General features: G+C 49.3%; 2 protein-coding genes across 3 annotated transcripts in view; one reads left to right on the top strand and one right to left on the bottom strand.

The window, feature by feature from the left end:
- The window catches only part of ACADVL (acyl-CoA dehydrogenase very long chain), a 187,069-nt gene that overhangs the window by 24,641 nt on the left and 143,996 nt on the right, over positions 1-18,432 (top strand). The window lies entirely within an intron of this gene.
- On the bottom strand, positions 263-2,178 carry SLC16A11 (solute carrier family 16 member 11). 2 transcript variants are annotated; one of them, XM_058559917.1, is made up of 4 exons: positions 1,962-2,178; positions 1,558-1,701; positions 626-1,393; positions 263-538 (listed from the first exon to the last, which is right to left on the bottom strand). In XM_058559917.1, the coding sequence occupies exons 1-4, from the start codon at positions 2,161-2,163 to the stop codon at positions 309-311; spliced, it is 1,344 nt and encodes a 447-aa protein (XP_058415900.1). In that variant the 5' UTR covers positions 2,164-2,178; the 3' UTR covers positions 263-308. The 2 variants fall into 2 exon arrangements, with proteins under 2 accessions (XP_058415900.1, XP_058415901.1); XM_058559918.1 differs by having other exon boundaries at positions 263-1,393.

The raw sequence follows: 18,432 nt of genomic DNA, 5'->3' as shown, positions 1-18,432 counted from the left end.
CTGGGATGGGGAGGGGGCAGATAGCACCCATGAGTCGTCCCCCCAACAACAAACTGAAGCTGACAGCAGACAGCTTCTCAAAGATTCCCTGTTATAATGGCAACAACTTGGGCAAAGAGAAATGGACCGGCTGGACAGACAGACACCCTTCCCCTCCCCCAGGGCTTAGTGGGATCATGTTCCTTTGAACCAGCCTTTCTGGGTATCTTAAGTAGAATGTTTTCAGCGTCCTAGATTGGCTAACATTTGGAGCTTGCAGGAAAACCGGATAGAAATTCTTTATTGGGGGAGGGGCTCAAACAAAATAGTCAACAAGTGGTGTCCGGGGTGGAGTGAGGGCCTCCTGCGGAGAGCAGGGCAACCTGAGGAGCGGGGAGCAGCTCCCCCCTCTCAGGGGGAGGGGCCGCTGGTTGTGAGGCTGCACCGCAGGAGGGCAGCGCCCCGGGCAGCCCCGTGTAGATGAAGCTGCCAGAGAGGATGAAGGAGCCGCACACGAGGAAGGAGGCGGTGAAGTCGCCGGTCTCATCCCTTAGGAAGCCTGAAGGGAAGGGGAAAGGAATTTGGAGGCCTCGGACTCCAGGGGCAGAGGATGGTTGCGAACGGGTCGGCTGGCTCAGGCCCTTACCTGACAGAGGAGGGCCCAAAAGCCCCCCGAGGCTCATCAGCATCAGCATCAGCCCCGTTCCCTGTACAACACCTCCAATGCCCACCAGCCCCGGGATCACGCCGAAAACCAGCGGGGCGTAACTTCCGGCGCTCAGCCCGTAGGCCCCAGCCGCGGCCAGCAGGGGGCCCCCCCAGCCCTCCTTGCTGCGCGCCACAGGCACCAGTCCCACGGCCAGCAGCCCCAGCCCGGTTAGAGCCCCGAACACCGCCAGCAGCCGCGAAAGGGGCACCCAGCCCTGGTCCGCCAGCCACCCGCAGACCAGCCGGGCGCCCGCATCCCCCACCGCAGCCACCGCCACCACCAGCGCTGCCCCATACCCTTCCAGGCCCCGGTCTAAAGCGTGAGGGGCCAAGTGCACGTAGGGGACGAAGTAGCCGCCCCCCACCAGGGCCGTGCCCAGAGCAAAAACTGAGAAGGCCCGGCGTGTGAAGAGACCCAGGCCGAGGGCAGCTAGGGGTCCGCGGGGTGGGGCCTGGGGGTCGCCAGGGAGCGTCAGGGGGCGCAGCAGAGCGCCACAGGCGATAAGGTGAAGGGTAATGGCGCCAAGGAGGAGCAGGGCGCCCCGCCAGCCGAAAGTATCAAGGAGGAACTGCAATGCGGGCGCCAGGAGCAGCGAGGAGACCCCGTTGCCCGTGAGTGCCAGCCCCATGGCCAAGACTCGACGGCGGGAGAAGTAACGCGAGAGGGTCCCCAGGGCAGGGGCGAACACCAGGGCCCAGCCGGAGCCTGCGAATGGACAGGACGGGGTAAGGGCACCGGCCGGGGATGCCTGCCCCAGCAATCCCAGCCCGGCGCCTCGCGGGAGGCCCCCACCCGTTAGCCTCCAGCCCCCAACAAGCTCCTATCTCCACCATCACGCGTTAAGGACCCCAGTATCCCTCTCCCCTCACCAGCAAGGACACCCAGGCCGAAGTACAGATGCAGCAGACTGCGGGCGAAAGCCGAAAAGACGAAGCCGAGCGAGGTGAGGACGCCCCCAACCATCACCACGGGGCGCGCCCCCCAGCGGGTACTCAGGGCGCTGCCCACTGGGCCTAGAAGGGGGCGGAGTCAACGGAAGACACGCCCCTGGACCCCCAAACTCGCTCCAACAGTTCTCCTTGGCTGTTTGCCTGGCCTAAAACCCCTCCCCCAGCCTAATAGCTCCTTCCTTTGACCTCAAGACCCACTCTTTTCTAGAACGTGGTTCCACCAGTCTCCCTTTCTCAGCTTGTCTGGTAATCAGGTGAGTCCCCCACCACTACGCTCACGGCCCCTCCACCCCAGTTCCCGCCTCCCTCGGGGCGCCCCTCACTGGCTGCCTGCTGCACGGCCAGGGCCAGGGCGCTGACCCACGCAGTGTCCTGAGCGCTTCGGTCAAAGTGCTCCGCGAGGTCAGGGAGAGCAAGGCCCAGGGAGCGTAACAGCCCGTAGGAGAGCCCGTTCACCGCGAAGGCTGCGGCCGCCACCACCCAGCCCCAGCCCCCGTCAGGGGGTCCGGCCGGCTTGGGGGTCATCGCCGTCTGGGGGAGGAGGAACACCTGTGAGTGAAGTCTCCACATCTGTGCCTCCTCTAGGGACCTGGCATCCCTGAGATCCAGCTTCTGGCTGCCTGCCCAGGGTGGGCACGTCACCCTGAGCACGACAGGGCGGGGAGAGGGAGCGGGAGCTAGGCCTAGGGATAGAACTCCTGGGTCCGCGCGAGGTACTGGGAGGGGGAGACAGCCGGTTCCCCCAGGCCTGGGACTCCCTCTCCCGCGCACACCTCTTCCCCCTTACCCGACCTCTCTGCGCGGTGAGGGGTAGGGCAAGGACGAGGAATGGCACGGCCTGGTTTTCTCCCCGCTTCCCGGGCGGGCGGGGCCCCGGAGGGGAGCGAGTGCAGAGATGGAGCCCAACTTGGACGGGCTCTCTCCGTAAACAGAGAACACCGCAGGGGGCCTGAGCCACCTGGGACGCGGAGGGAAGGAGGGCGGGGGCGAGCTGAGACCGTCAGCCAATCTGCCGAGCCGCGGGTGAGGCCAGACTCCGGATCCCACGGGGATTGAATTATATACACACACACACACACCCCAGCCCCCGGGAAGGAAGCGGCGAGGAATGACTGCCGCCCCGCCCGCCCCTCTCACGTCCACGCACCTGCCGCCTGCTGCGCACGGAGGAGACGCGTGGATTGCAATCCCCAGCAAGCCCAAGGTCTGTAGGCAACACACGGAAATAGGGGTGGTCCCTCGAAGCCTGAAGGGATGAGTAGTTTTGTTCTCAGGGAACGTTGTGGAGGACCAGGTAAATCTCGGATATCAAGTCACAGACCTCCAGTGAGTGCTTGTTGGGTGCTCAACAATGTGCCCTGAGGACGGAAGGGAAGGAGGAGGACTACCTTATTATGAGGAGTTGTGATGTACCAGGCAGTCTACACGTGTCATCTTTCCATCCTCACAATAACCCTGTGGAGAAGGTGTCATCCCCATTATACAGATGAAGTGACTGAAGTTTGGAGAGGTTAAGTGACTTGCCCAAAATTACCCAGCTAAAAAATGGGGGAAATATTTGAATTTGGATCTGTCCAACTGCTGAGCCATACAAAGAGGACAGACCTAGGACTGAAATAGAATCTGCCAGTTGAGGGAAATGGCCTGGAGACAGTCTGATGCCAAACTGACCTGGAGATAGTGGAGTCTTTGCAGGGCCAGAGAGTATGGTTCTAAGATAGGGGTTACTGGGAATAGAAAGGATCCTTGCAATCAGAATCACTAAAGATTTAGATTAGAATTTTGAAAACAAAGTAAGAAATCCAAGAATTGAACCCAGGTATTGATTTCCTGAAAAGCCTTATGAAAAGCATCCTTTTCACATTAGGATTAAGGTTACCATTGCTTTACTTCAACTATTGAATCAAGAGATGTGTTCTTTGGTTTAACTGCGTGTTAAATGGTATCAGAGAAAATTGGTCAATTTACAGTTTGGGGTATGCATCACCCAGCAGCCACATGATGGCAGTGTTTCCTAATTGTTGAGAAAGTAGAGTTGAATAAAGAGAAACAGCTTAAGTAGTGACACTGTAAACCTAACAAACCTTCGATGGCTCTCCACTGCCTATAGGAGGAAGAAAATCAAATTTCTCTACTGTGGGTTTAAGGCCTTTCACAAGCAAAAGTAGAGCCAGACTACCTGTCCATTCCATCTCCCTCCCCTCTCTCCAAACCCTAGCATCTCACCTGCTCCATGGACAGGCCTAGCTTTTTCTCACTCCTGCATTTTTGCATATGTTATGACCTCTGCTTGAAATGTCCTGGATGGGATACAGGAATCCATGAAGGTTTAAGGTCCACCCCACATACCCTAGGAAAGTGGTCTCACCAGTTTCCCTAGCCTGGGGTGCTGTTGTGAAAGGCACCTGGGAGGTAGAGCCAGCAGATCCTCAGCCACCCAAGATGGCAGGGAGCCCACTTCCTGAGATGGCTGGTGAGGACTCTGCTGAACAAAGCCAACTGAAACAAATAGCTCCCTCTCCGCGGTGAAGTAAAAATGCAGGGCAAAGAGGAGACAGGGCCTCTGGGTCTGGGAGTTGTACAAAGTGAGCACCTTTACAGGACACTTATGAACCCAGAGGGCACCCCAGAGCCCGAGACTGGGGCGATTGGTTGTGAAAGGGCACATTCCTCTTCTACCTCTTGTTCCCTGTATTCTTAGAACAAATTACCATCACTGTCCATCTTTTGCTCATGGAGCTACTATAGGCTTGAGGTTGGGAGAATAAATTCTCAAGCTAGACTTCCTGGGTTTGAATCCTATCTCTGCCACTCGTTAGCGGTATTGTGAGCAAGTTACTCAACCTGTCTGTGCCTCAGTTTCCTCATCTCTAAAATGGGGATAGGGCCTGCCCGGTGGTGCAAGTGGTTAAGTGCACACGCTCCCCTTTGGTGGCCCAGGATTCACAGGTTCGGAACCAGGCACGTACCAATGCACCACGCAGCACCCCATGCTGTGGGGGTGTCCCATATAGAGTAGAGGAAGACGGGCACGGATGTTGGCTCAGGGCCAGTCTTCCTTGGCAAAAAAGAGGAGGATTGGCATCGGATGTTAGCTCAGAGCTGATGTTCCCCACCAAAAAATAAATAAATAAATAAAATAAAATGGGGTAATAGTAGTAGCTACCTGATAGGGTTGTTATGAGGATTAAGAGTCACTGTGTATACATGTATAGTAAGGGACTTAGAACAGTGCCTGGAACGTGATAGGTGTCAGCCCCCATTGCTGCTATTGCTCTGCCTCGGAGGAACCTGGCTAGACCCTACAGCACCGCTGCCCCTTTCCTACCTGGCTCTGTTTACTAATGCCTCAAGGTCAAAGAACCACAGTGGGTTGGTGAGTTCTCAGGAGAACTACATGAGCTATAAGAAGTGAATGGCTACAAAAAGAGGTTAAATGGAAATTTTTTTCTTTGTGGTGTGTGGTTTTCTTAGCATTTTCCAAAGTCTATGAGAAAATGCTGGTCTCCTATCTTGACTCTAAAAGCAAAAGAGAAGAAAGGAGTCAAAATAAGTTTTGTTCATTTGCTCCTTTATGCAAAATATTTATAGACACCTACCATGCCGGATGCTGTGCTTAGGGCTAGAGATACAAATATAAATCATACAGTCTTTCCCCTCCAAGCCCCCACAATCAAGTTAGAGAAAAAGTGAAATAAATAAATCTCAGCACAAGGAGAGGGCCACAGACACCATAGAGTGGTGCTTGGAAGGAACTGACTCATTCCACTTGGGCCTGCTGGGAAGGCTTCACAGAAGAGGAGCCCTTTGAGCTGGGTATAGAAGGATGAGTAGGAGTTTGCCAGATGGATGCGTGGGCAGGGACATTCCAGGCAAAGAGCAGCTTGTGAAAAATCACAAAGGCATGAACCAGCTTGGCACATTGTTTACTGTTTGGGGAGGTGTAAATAGCTGCTGGGTGGAGAACAGAGAGTGTGTAGGAGAATAATGTCAGAGAAAGCTGCTAGGGCAGAGGGTCCCATCATGAAAGGTCTTGTAGGCCAAGCTAAGGAATTTAGATGTTTTCCCAGAGATAGATGCTTCTCAAAAATTTCCACTAACGTAGCATTCACTAATCTTCACTAATATTGGAAGCTGACCACAGAGGAGAGAAGATTCATACCACAGTCAGAGGGGTCAGGAGGGTCTGGGGTTGTAGACCTTTTGCACTTGGGAAATTTCTTTGAAATAGCTTGTTTTACATTGAAAATTCATGTGGAATGTTGCATCCTACTTCATAATCTTCGATGCATACTTTCATAGGAAAATAATGCTTTAAATGACTAGGTAAATTATTTAAGTTTTTCTCCTTAAGTCTTCTCCACAGATAATGCAGCAAGGTCTCCTCTGGGAAGTCATCTGACCACACCCACTCCTAATCTGCATTAGATGCCCCCACTCTGCCTGCTTAACCCCCATCAGAGTACTTCTCAGCCTGCAGTGAAATCATTCATTTGTCTTCTGCCCCTCACACCCACGTTGCCCTAGAGGTGGGACTTTGCATTATTGATCTCTGGATCTTTGACACCCAAAGATGCCAAAGGTAAATGATGAATGACTGAATGAAAGAAACACTCAACAAGGGGCTCATTGAATGAGTGGACTCATGGCCCAGTGCTCCATGGGATGTGGCAGTACCACAAGAAGGAGTTACTAATGGACCAAACTGGTAATGCCTGCCCACCTGGAGAAAGCCCCAGGAGCAGATGTTGAGCTGGGTCAGGTCTTTACGGACATCTAAAGAGAGGGTCACGCTCTGTGCATAATTTGCTTTGGGGACCACGAGATCTGAGAGTGTGTCTATGTTTGTGAACTTTAAAACTGCTCTGGCACTTTCTCATGGGAGCCCCTGCAAGAGGTTGTTGGGGCCTCAGGGGTCTACAACCTCGAGGAAGCCCTGAGCTGAGCCCAGCCATTCCCTGGGTACACCCACTGGGGGCTCCGTCTGCAGAAGGTGGATGGGAGGGAAGAGGGCAGACAAGGATGGATGGTGTTACCCACAGGAGTGGGTATTTAACGTATGTTGAGTGGTATATTGAGCTCTATTTGAGGTAAACAAAAATAGGAGGCTTTCTGGTGTTTGGCCCAGCTGATCTTGGGCTTCTAAGTGCCTAATAGAGTTGCCTCTCACCCTCACCCCCCAGAATCCTCTCCTTCCCCGGCTCACCCAGAGACCAGGCCATGGGAAGTCGGTGTAGACCTCAAAGCCCAGGCCCAGGGCTCGGAAAAGTGGAAGAACATGACCCAGGAATGAGATGAGGATGCAAAGGTTGGGGTTTGTGGTTCAAGGCCAGGGAAGCACATTGTTGAGACGCTCTGAAACGGGGGTAGGTAGTGAAGCGGGAAGATAAAGGCGCCCACTCAGGACGGTGGGGCTCATTGTATGCAGGGAGCAAGTCTGCCTGGATGACCACACGTGAATGGAGAACCTCACTGAGTCCCCTGAACCTTGTGTTAGAACTGGAACTGGGTAAGGAGCTTGCTGAGTCTGGGGCTGGGGGAGGCTGGTGGTGGGGCTGAAGTTGGCACATGTCAACCAATAAGAGGCATAAACTACAAGAGAAGCAAAAAGTTTATTTGAGGTCTCAAGAATGGCGATTTTGGGGCTGGCCCAGTGGCGCAAGCGGTTAAGTGCTCGCGCTCCACTGCAGCGGCCCGGAGTTTGCCGGTTCGGATCCCGGGCGTGCACCAACGCACTGCTTGGCAAGCCATGCTGCGGCGGCGGCCCATATAAAGTGGAGGAAGATGGGCACGGATGTTAGCCCAGGGCCAGTCTTCCTCAGCAGAAAAAGAGGAGGATTGGCAGATGTTAGCACAGGGCTGATCTCCTCACACACACACAAAAAAAGAATGGCAATTTGGGGAGCACAGATTCAGGTAGAAACCAAAATAGTGTCCTGCTAGGGAGTAAAAAGTCAGAGGTTTTTAAAAGCAAAGGAGGGAGTTTGTATTACAAAGAATTTTAATTGGAGTTGGAGGCAGAGAGCTAATCTTGGCTGAATGTTGATTGGCTATTGATTCCATCTTCAGCAAGTCCACAATCCTCAGTCTTTGTGATCAGGATGTCTGTTCTCTGGCTGGCTTCTCAAACAATTGCTTGCAAAAAAATTGCAATTTTGGCCCAGTCCAAAGGTTTGGCCCAGTCCAAAGTTCAAGACAGCAAGGCAGTTTCTCTGGAAAGGCAGTTCCAACTCCATTTTAAAATGGCTTCGCTGTAGTCACTTTTGACACACAGACAAGACCTGGGATAGGGGTGGAATGGGATGGGAGTCCTACCGCACATCACTCCTTGCTTGCTCCCTCAAGCAGGTCTGTCTCCAGTGCCTCTCCCAATCCAGTCCCCATCCCTTCTCTGCCACCACCCTTCACCCCCCACCAGCTTACATGCTGAAGGCCTGAAGCCTCTGGCCGTTGGACCTCTCTGGACAGCCCAGTCTCCAGGGCCCAGTCTCCAGGACGGTGGGGGAAGCACCCAACTAGAGTCTTTGAGCCTGGTCTGTGTGTCAAAATACCCAAATGTGTGTTATCTGGCATTTTCTGGTTCTGGAACTTTGGCCAACATCTTTGTCAAGGTTCTTAGTTGTAAGCCATGTGCACTCACTCTGACTTATTTAAGGAGAAAAATGATTGATTACAGGATACTGGGGAGCTCTCAGAATTACCAAGAAGGCTACAGAACTAGGTTTGGCAGGAACACCAACTACCACAGGCCTAAATGGGTTGCCAAGGCCACTGCTGTCACCATTGGACGCTAGATGTCACTGCTGGCCCTTTGCGGCCACTGGGCCTTGAAACTGCTGCTGCTGCTCAGGAACATTCTCTGCTTCATTCACCACGAGCTCCAAATTCAAGCCCAGGGTCAGTGCTCCTGACGGCCTGAACCTCGGTCATGTGCTCTCATCCTAGAGGAAGGGACACGAAGAAAGTAAGCACCTGGTATTTTCAGTGTCTACAGGTAGATGAGTTCTGCCTCCCATCAAAAATAATGAGGGACGTGTCAATCATAATAAAGTGGGATGATGAGGATGATGGGAATTTCTCAAAGGAAGAGGTTCAGACACAAGGCACCCCAAAACATCCACTAAAAACAGGTTATCAGGATGGGAATGGGACTCGAATTGAGGCAGCCGTGTGTGTGCATCCTGCAAAAGCAACTTAGGCCTGGCGAATTGTTAAAAGCATAGTTCTTGAGTCCCAACTCCAAGGCTTTCTAGGCATCTATTAAAAGGTGGTAATACTTCAAAGGATTGTTGGTGAGACGAGTGAAGTAAAGCTTGGAAAGGACCAGCACAACTGCAAGCACGTAGTAGGTACTCTACAAATGTAGGTTCCCTTCCATTTCATTTCCTCCCATTTTCTGGCCACAGGTAGTCACCCCTTCATCTCTACTCCTGTCCAATCTCTACTCCAGTTCCCTGTGCTCCTTATGTCTTGATTTGATAGGGGGAGTCACACCAGAAGGGGCCAGGGGTAATGTCTGTCATTTCCCTTGTGCAGTACCCAATCTTTTAGCTACCTCAGAATTTTCTGGGCCTGTTGTCTGCCTTCCCAGCCCCCTCCCAAGACCTCACATCTGACTTAAAGGACCCAGCCTCTTAGAGAACTCAGTTGACAACCCCCAGGTCGGCCTTAGGGCTGCAGCAGCCCTGCCTGGCCGGAATCTGCTTCCCAGCTGAAAAATGTCAACCAGGACCAGAAGCCACAGTAGGAAACAGAATCAGACAACAGTGTTCCTACAGCTGTAGGGATGGATGTAAATTAGACGTTCTGAAGGTCTAACATGTAAGGCAGAGTTTTCGGGGCCTGTTCTCCTTCCCCAAGGAAAAGACACAGGGAGGACACAGGGAGGAGTGGAGCGGAGACTGACCAAGCCCGGGGAATGTCTCGAAGCCACCGGGGGTCTGTGAACTGAAGAGGCTGTGACTGGCTGCTACTGATCCCACACAAACCTCTTGTCCGTGCACAGGGTGGGTCTTTTCCCTTTCCGCGCCCTTGCTTCTGAACAGAGTTCCTCCTGTCTGGCACAAATCTTCTTTGCCCCTGCCCACACTTCAATGTCATTTCCTCTGCAAAGCCTTCTGCCTCTCTCCTACTTGCAAAACATTTTAAATCCTAGGCAGCCTCTCTTCCTAAGCATTCCTTCTCTATCCCATTCCACCAAATAGCTTCATCCAACTTGATCCACTTCTGTCTCAAGCTCTGGTCGTATCTCTTTCTTCATTCACAACCAGAAGTCTCTCACAGTGGGGCTGATCCAGTTTAAAGCACGTTTGTGAGCCTGATACCTACTGCCTAAGTAGAAGGGTGCGGGCGTGGGGTCTGGGCTGGGGGGGAAGTCACATCTGGGTAGGCCTGCAGAGAGGTGAGGGTGAGGACTTGGGCGTCTGGCCGACTGGCTGCCTAGGAGGGGCATCCTGATTTATGGGTTATGAGCTTGCCCCTCCTGGACCCAGGGATCTGGGAGGTGGGAAGTTGGTGCCAAAGGCTCAAGTGCAGATGTTTCATGATAGTGGCCAGTGAAGGCTGAGAGCAGTGAGCAGCGGGGCCGGGGGGTAGATCGGAGCCTGAGCTCTGCGATATACAAAGCCAGGCTGTTCTTAGGTGGCTTGCGGTTTCTGGGTTTATTTTCCTATTGTCCTTGAAGAGAGTTGAGTTCTCCCCTGAGTACAGAGGGCTTAGGGCTAAAAGCTTTCCAAGTGCTTACAGAAATGTTACAGACCTGAAAAAGTTTATTAACTCCAAAATACAAAAAGTAAACTGTAAAAATCTAAAATAATGAATGCTTAAATGTTTAAATAAATGTCTGCAAAACACTATTAGTCAATCACTTTCTTGGTTAAATTTCTTTCTTTTTTTTTTTTTTTGTGAGGAAGATCAGCCCTGAGCTAACATCTGCCAATCCTCCTCTTTTTGCTGAGGAAGACTGGCCCTGGGCTAACATCCGTGCCCATCTTCCTCCACTTTATATGGGACGCCGCCACAGCATGGCTTGACAAGCGGTGCGTCGGTGCATGCCCAGGATCCGAACCAGCGAACCCCAGGCTGCCACAGCGGAACGCCCGCACTTAACCACTTGCGCCACTGGGCCGGCCCTTGGTTAAATTTCATATTCCTAAAATTTGATTACATTGGAAAACAATTTGTAGGTTAATTTTTCTCACTTCCTAGAATTTCCTAAATATTCATAATGATTGCTGAGAAATCAGAGCCAATCATAGATTTTTTTTTTTTTTTTTTGGTGAGGAAGATAACCCTGAGCTAACATCCATGCCAATCCTCCGTTTGCTGAGGAAGACCGGCCCTGAGCTAACATCTATTGCCAATCCTCCTCCTTTTTTTCCCCTTTTTCTCCCCCAAAGCCCCAGTAGATAGTTGTATGTCATAGCTGCACATCCTTCTAGTTGCTGTATGTGGGACGCGGCCTCAGCATGGCTGGAGAAGCAGTGCGTCGGTGCGCGCCCGGGATCCGAACCCAGGCTGCCAGTAGCGGAGCGTGTGCACTTAACCGCTAAGCCATGGGGCCGGCCCAAAGAACCAATCATAGATTTAATGAGTTCCTTGTAGACAAATAATTCTAAAAAAGAATAGCCTCTCAAAAATCTTATTGTATTTAGTGTGGAATATGAGCGCATTTTGATACACTCAATGTTGAGAGGTAATATAGCATAGTAGTAGAAACATGGATCCTGGAACCAGACTGCCTGGGTTCAAATTCTGGCTTTGCCACTTACCAGCTATATGACCTGGAACAAATTATTTAACCTACCTGTGCAATGGTTCCCTCATCCATAAAACAGATGATGATAAAATAGCACCTACTTCTGAGGAAAAAAAAGATGATGATGATAATAACACCTTGTTACTATTAGCACAACTTCTTAGGCATTGTTGTGAGGAATGAGTTAATATTTGTAAAGTGTTTAAAACAATTCCTACCAAGAAGGAAACACTATTTAAGGGTTTGTTTGTCTAAATAAATAAGCAAATGTAGGAGAGCTTTTAATCCCTGAGTGTTTGCTTACGTCTTTAAGAAAGTTCCATCCCCAGTTCACCTGTGCTAGTGAACCTAAGGAGAGTGTTGTGTGCAGCTTTAGGCCACAGCCATGAGAGGAACCACGTACACCTGGGCCTTCAGGATGGAGGCAGAGCATAAAGGACCCCAAGGAGAAGGGAAAACTCAGACCAGAGAAAACTGCTGTCCAGTTTTCATGCTTCTCCTACCTGGGCTAACCCGTGGAGTTTCCAGTTTGGTTTTATTAAGGAAGCTGTCTTCCTGACTCCTCCTCAATCTAATCATCCATTTTGGCACTGACCTGCTGGACTCTTGAGCGGCCTTTGGCTCTGCTGACCACCCCCACCCTACAAAATACGTACACCTCCTTGACTCTACCTGTTACCCCTCCAATCTCTGATGGTCTCTCTCTTTCACTTTTGTCTTTGTCTCCAGTTATGGGTCCAACTTCTCATGATGCCATCCAGCATTGGGGATGGTGATGAGAAGTGACAGTGCCCAGAAACCTCAGTGGATGGCGGTTCCCGGTAATGTCAGCCCAGAAGGAAGGGAAGATCGTGTTGGCTGTGAGTCACCAGCCCTTTGGGAGAGCATAAGCAGTGTGCTCATTGGCAGCACAAACCATCTCTATTAGTTACGATGTTTCTGGCTGTAAGAAACAAAAGAATCCAACCCAACTTGGCTTAAATGATAAGAAAGTATATTATCTCATGTATCAATAAAACTAGACGTAGGAATGCCCAAGGCTAGCTAATCATGGCCCGACGACATCATCAAGAAGTCAGGTTCTCCCCATATTTTCAGTCTGTTGCCCTCAGTGTTTTAGCTTTTTCCTCTTAAGGTTGCAACACTGCTGCAGCAGTTACAGAATGGCATCCAGGCATAACAATGTGCAGAGGATGATGAGCATGCCTTTTTCAGTGTGTCCCCCTTAGCAGTAAGGAAGTCTTTCCCTATAGCTCCCAGAAAGCGGCCCCTCATCCGTGGCAGAATTGTATCCCATGTCCGTGATTAAACTGGCCACTGACAAGGGGGATGGGACTACCATGATTGACTACCTTTGGGAATGGGCTGGAGCCAGACGCACCTGAAGCACATGACTGTATGGAGTAGGGTGGATTCCTAAATACCATGTAGGGTCAGTTAGGAAGGAGGAAAAAGTTAGAATCGATGTTGGGTACGAAACAAAGAGTGTTGGCCAAACCATCTACCAACTTCCCGTTGGTGCCTGAAGGGACTGGAGGAGGTTGGAAAACCAGAGATTACTCTGGAGGGGTCCATTCCTGGGACTCTGGTGTTTTTTCATTTTGTAGTTACTATTAATGGGATTCGTTCCCTCTGATTTTTACCACGAACTTTTCTCTCCTCCACCACACATGCACACAAGGAGCAGGAAGAAACTCCTACACTATGTGTAAAGGCCCTGACATAATGTCTGATGTGAAGAAGCAATAAATAAATGCATATCTCTCCTCCACCAGTCTAGATGACAGCACCCACGTCCTAATTGGTCTCCCTACCTCCAGTTGGCCCCAGCAATCCATTTACTTCAGTGCAGCAGAGTGATTTTTTTCAAAATTCAAATCTGATCTACCCACAAAGGCTCCCCACTGCCCTCAGGACAAAGCCCCGACTCCGTAGCCAGGAGCACCAGGCCCTTTATCCTTTGAACCCAGCCCGGAAACTGCACCCTCAGAATCCTCAGCTTCAGCACGAACAGGCACGGCATGGGCAAAAGCTGGATGTAGCATCACACCAATAAATTCTGAGGAGGCATTGCGGGAGCTTCAGCCGCCATTTTCTAATTTAAAAAAATTCTAAGTAAAATAGGAATATAAAGAAACTTCTTTAATAAAGGCCATTTCTCAAAAAAGTCAAATATTCTAAACAGAAAATCATTAAATCTATTTCATTAAAAAGTAATCAAGCAGAGAAAGACAAATACTGTATGACCTCACTTATATATGGAATCTAAAAAAATCAAACTCATAAATACAGATGAACAGATTGGTGGTTACCAGAGGCCGGGGGTAGGGGGTGACTAAAATGGGTGAAGGTGGCCAAAAGGTACAAACTTTCAATTAAAGATAAATAAGGGGCCGGCCCCGTGGCTTAGTGGTTAAGTGCGCACGCTCCGCTACCGGCGGCCCGGGTTTGGATCCCGGGCGCGCACCGACGCACCGCTTCTCCGGCCATGCTGAGGCGGCATCCCACATACAGCAACTAGAAGGATGTGCAACCATGACATACAACTATCTACTGGGGCTTTGGGGGAAAAAAAGGAGGAGGATTGGCAATAGATGTTAGCTCAGGGCTGGTCTTCCTCAGCAAAAAGAGGAGGATTAGCATGGATGTTAGCTCAGGGCTGATCTTCCTCACACACAAAAAAAGATAAGTCCTAGGGATGTAATGTACAGCATGATGACTATAGTTAACAATATTGTATATTTGACAGTTGTTAAAAGAATATATCTTAAATGAGAGTTCTCATCACAAGAAAAATACCCTGTAACTGTGTGGTGATGGAAGTTAACTAAACGTATTGTAGTAATCATTTTGCAATATATACACCTGAAACTAATACAATATTATATGTCATTTATATCTCAATTTAGAAAAAAGTAAGCAGGGATACTCATTATCCCTGTTAGTACTCAGAAATGCCCAGAGGTTCTAGTAAGTGCAAAAAAGCAAGTACATGTTGGTAAGACTAAATACTTAGAAGACACAAGAGGCTCTCGTATAAAAAATTATCAGAATTAGAAAATTTGACAAGGTGGCTGGATACAAGATATATAAATGTAAAATGGTAGCTTTAAGTTCTTTTTATGGCAATAGGGCAGTTAAATATCCTGAAACCCTCCCACTATAAGATACCTAAAAGTGCTGGATAAAAAAAGAAAAATTTCCTTTTGAAGTAGTGACTTAGCAAAAAAGAAAATAAGGGAGATTCTTGGAGCTGAAGCATGAATCCAGAGAGGAAAGCAAGGGCTAAAGCAGAGAGCGAGCTGAAGAGAGTAATATGGAACTTCAAACTGAATGCCCGCGTGGGTGGCAGGCACGAAGCCTGGGGCTCACAGTAGGTGAGGAGTCAGATGGTAACAGCAGCCTCAGGAAGAACCACAAAACAGACAAGAAGGAAGCTGGGCTGTCTTGGCCTCAGCTCTGGGTTGAGAAGAAAAGACAACTCCCATAAAAATTCATAATCACAAGCTTGCCCTCAAGCAGGATCAGGGCCCAAATACACACTACATTTGAGGTTCCAGAAACGTCCAGCTGAGCATTTTATTTAAAGTAGTTCTGGATCAGAAGGCCCTCAGGTGCCTGGCAGAAGCAAACACAAATCTTCTCTGGAGGAATATACCATCAGACCAGAGCTGAAAGAACTTTGCGAGACAAAGTTCCAAAAACTAAGGGCTTATAGCATCAAAAAAAAAAAAAAAAAAAAAACACACACAAAAGAAAATGGGGCATCAGGAATGAAAGTGCATAGAAATAGCAAACAGCGGGGTCCCGCCCGTGGCTTAATGGTTAAGTGTGTGCGCTCTGCTACTGGCGCCCCGGGTTCGGATCCCGGGCGCTCACCGACGCACTGCTTGTCCAGCCATGCTGAGGCCCTGTCCCACATACGGCAACTAGAAGAATGTGCAACCATGACATACAACTATCTACTGGGGCTTTGGGGAGAAAAAGGGGAAAAAAAGGAGGATTGGCAATAGATGTTAGCTCAGGGCCAGTCTTCCTCAGCAAAAAGAAGAGGATTGGCATGGATGTTAGCTCAGGGCTGATCTTCCTCACAAAAAAAGAAATAGCAAACAGCAGATTTAGACCTGTGTGGAGTTTAGATGTTGGAATTAATGGGAAAATATGAAATAAATATATCTAATATGTTTAAATAAGTAGAAGAGAGTTTGAAAATATGAATAAGAAAAAAGAAACTATCAAAATAACTAGAGAGATTTCCAGTGCCGGGAGGGTGAATATATAGCTGTCGCTGCCATTCCAGGCACCATAGTGAGGCTGAGACCTTAGGGGTCCACTGCTCAGTGGGTGCTGGGGCTGGCGGGGCTGTGCATGACCAGTGTCTCAGCACATCGGTGCAGAGGTGGCCAAGGTGGGCGACTTCCACTCAGAGGAGCGGGCTAGCTGGACTGAGTCCCCTCAGATTCCAAACAGAAGATCAGGAGTTTGATTCCTTGCCTACTTTACTGGAATTCTACAAAATGCACTTTTGGACGCTACAGTGTTGACAGAACCAGCTTCCAAGGCCAGGCAGGAAAGTGAGGTGATTCTCAGGTGGGACAAGCCAGGGGGCGTGTGACCCAGCCTCTCTTTGACTTTAATGAGTGTGATGGAGAGGATCTTGCCTTTAAGAAGGAAGACATCCTGAGAATCCAGGAAAGGCCTGAAGCGCAGTGGCAAAAGGAGGACCACAAAGGCAGGAGGGGGTTAATCCCCATCCCCTGTGTTGAGAAGCATGACCCTGCCTCTCTCTCAGGATTGGCTCCCATGGGTGGCCAGTGAACTGGTAAAGGTCTCAGGATTAACGTGAGTGGTCAGGTGACAGGGGCGTGTAATGCAAATGAGTCCACTTCCCATTCAGTCATGTCCCCCTGAGGGATCAACAGGACCCGATGAGGACTCCAGCAGCATACAGCTCAACCAGCAGTTTTGCTGACAGAAGGGAACAGTCTTTTTGAGCTTTTGTGACTGCCATCTATACAATTTCGTACAGATGTCAAAGGCAGTCTAGTTTATATAAGCATTCTGTTCCTTAAGATCTTCTGAGACAGAATTACTCCAGTCCCAGTCGCAGTTCACCACGGTCAAGCTATGAAACTGGAGAGTTTGTGTTAGCTTCTGAATTGGCTAATTTTAGGTGGTGGTGGCTGTGCCCACGGGTACAGAAGGGATAGGTGTCTTGCCCCTTATTCTCAGGCACTGCAAATCAACTTGTGGACAACTGATGGAGCTAGGAGGGTTGTGCACTGCTTACTCTGATTTATTTAATGGTTTTCTTTTCTCATTCTGAAACCATTCTATCAAATGGCAATAGACTGTTCTCATCTACCCCCATGAAGTAATCATGCACCACGTGAATAATACACAATGGGATTGCTTTTTCACTTATAAAACATGACCCATTATGACTCATTCTGACATTTTAAATCCTAATAATTCTGGGGGCACTGCTAGAGGCATTCGTCTTCCTTTCTGGCCAGTGATTCATACATTTTCTTCAGATTCTGTTTGGATTCTTGTCCTTCTTTTTTCCCAAGTCTACAAGTAGGTTTACTTTAAGAGGAGTGTATATTTTCGTTCTAGATGAGAAGCAGGATGTGCAGAGCATTAAGCCAGTATTGGTTCCAGTTCTCTGCCTTCCCCCAAGGAGTCATAGTAGGTTCACTCTGCCACAGCAGTTGAAGAGACTCCTTACTCTTGGCTTTCCCTCTATAGTCATGAGACAGCTGCCACTGCTCCAAACATCATGTTCTCAACAGGGAAACATCCGAAGCAGGAAGGCAACAAGCAAGGTTCCTCCCTTAGACATCTTTCTTTTTTCATCAGGGAAGAAAATCTTTCACAGAAGTCTCAGCAGGTTTCCAGATCCTCAAGTGTCATTGGTCAGAACTGAGTCACATGTCTATCTGTAAACCAATCACCTACAAAAGAGAGTGGGCTTGCCCTAATAGGCTCAAGCCAATCATAATTCAGCCCTCAGTAGTGAAGGGTGGAAGGGTCTACCCAGGCCTGGTTGCTGCCCCACCTGCATAGCTAACAAAGGAAGGGGCGGGAAATTGACCTCAGGGAGTGTTTGCATAAGAGGCAGAGAAGGAGGGTCTGCCCTGAGAAAGAGGAATGAAGCAGATGGTGAACAGACACAAGAGACCCTCAGAGTTCCAATTCCCCTTTCTAACCTATCTCAGGACTTCAGTGATATCCCTGCTGTTGGGATTGCTTATTGGTTTCCTAGGGCTGCCTTAACAGAGTACCACAAAAACAACAGAAATGTATTGTCTCACATTTCAGACTAGAAGTCTGAAATCAAGGTGTCGGCAGAGCTGTGCTCCCTCTGAAACCTGTAGGAGAGAGCTGTTCCTTGCTCTTCCTAGCTTCTGGTGGTTTGTGGGCAATCTTTGACATTCCTTGGCTTGTAGCTGCAGCACTTCAATCTCTGTGGTCACCTGTCTTTCTCCCCTGCGTGCCTGTGTCTCTTCTTTCTTTATGTGGACACCAGTCATTTTAGATTAAAGGCCCGCCTTACTCTAATATGACTTAACTGATTACATCCGTAACTACCCTATTTCCAAAGTATGTCACAGTCACAGGTACTGGGAGTTTAACATATGTTTTTGGAGGACACAATTCAACCCATAACAGGTTGTGTGAGACACCTTTGTATAACGAATGGTCTTTTTGCGTTACCTAAATCCAGAGATTTTCTGTAGTTTATAAGCAGAGTCCTTCTAATATAGGACTGTAATAGGAGTCCAACTAGTCCAAACAGACAAGAGTCATACCATGCCTTCCTTGGTCTCATCCCTTCCTTACCTAAGACCCTAAGACTCCTTGTTTCCAGAAGCAACTTAAAAAAGCTTATATGATCACCCCAGAGCAGTGTTATCTCCTTTGAACCAAAGTCCTTTTTCAGAAGGTCTCACAAAACTTTGAATAACAGAGGGTTTGTTAGCATAGAGAGGAAGTTTCCTAAAATTAAGGAACAGTCTTCTTTTAAAATATAT

Source organism: Diceros bicornis, chromosome 18 (assembly GCF_020826845.1).
Source record: "Diceros bicornis minor isolate mBicDic1 chromosome 18, mDicBic1.mat.cur, whole genome shotgun sequence".
Lineage (NCBI taxonomy): Eukaryota > Metazoa > Chordata > Mammalia > Perissodactyla > Rhinocerotidae > Diceros > Diceros bicornis.
This window is presented reverse-complemented; position numbering and strand designations above follow the sequence as displayed.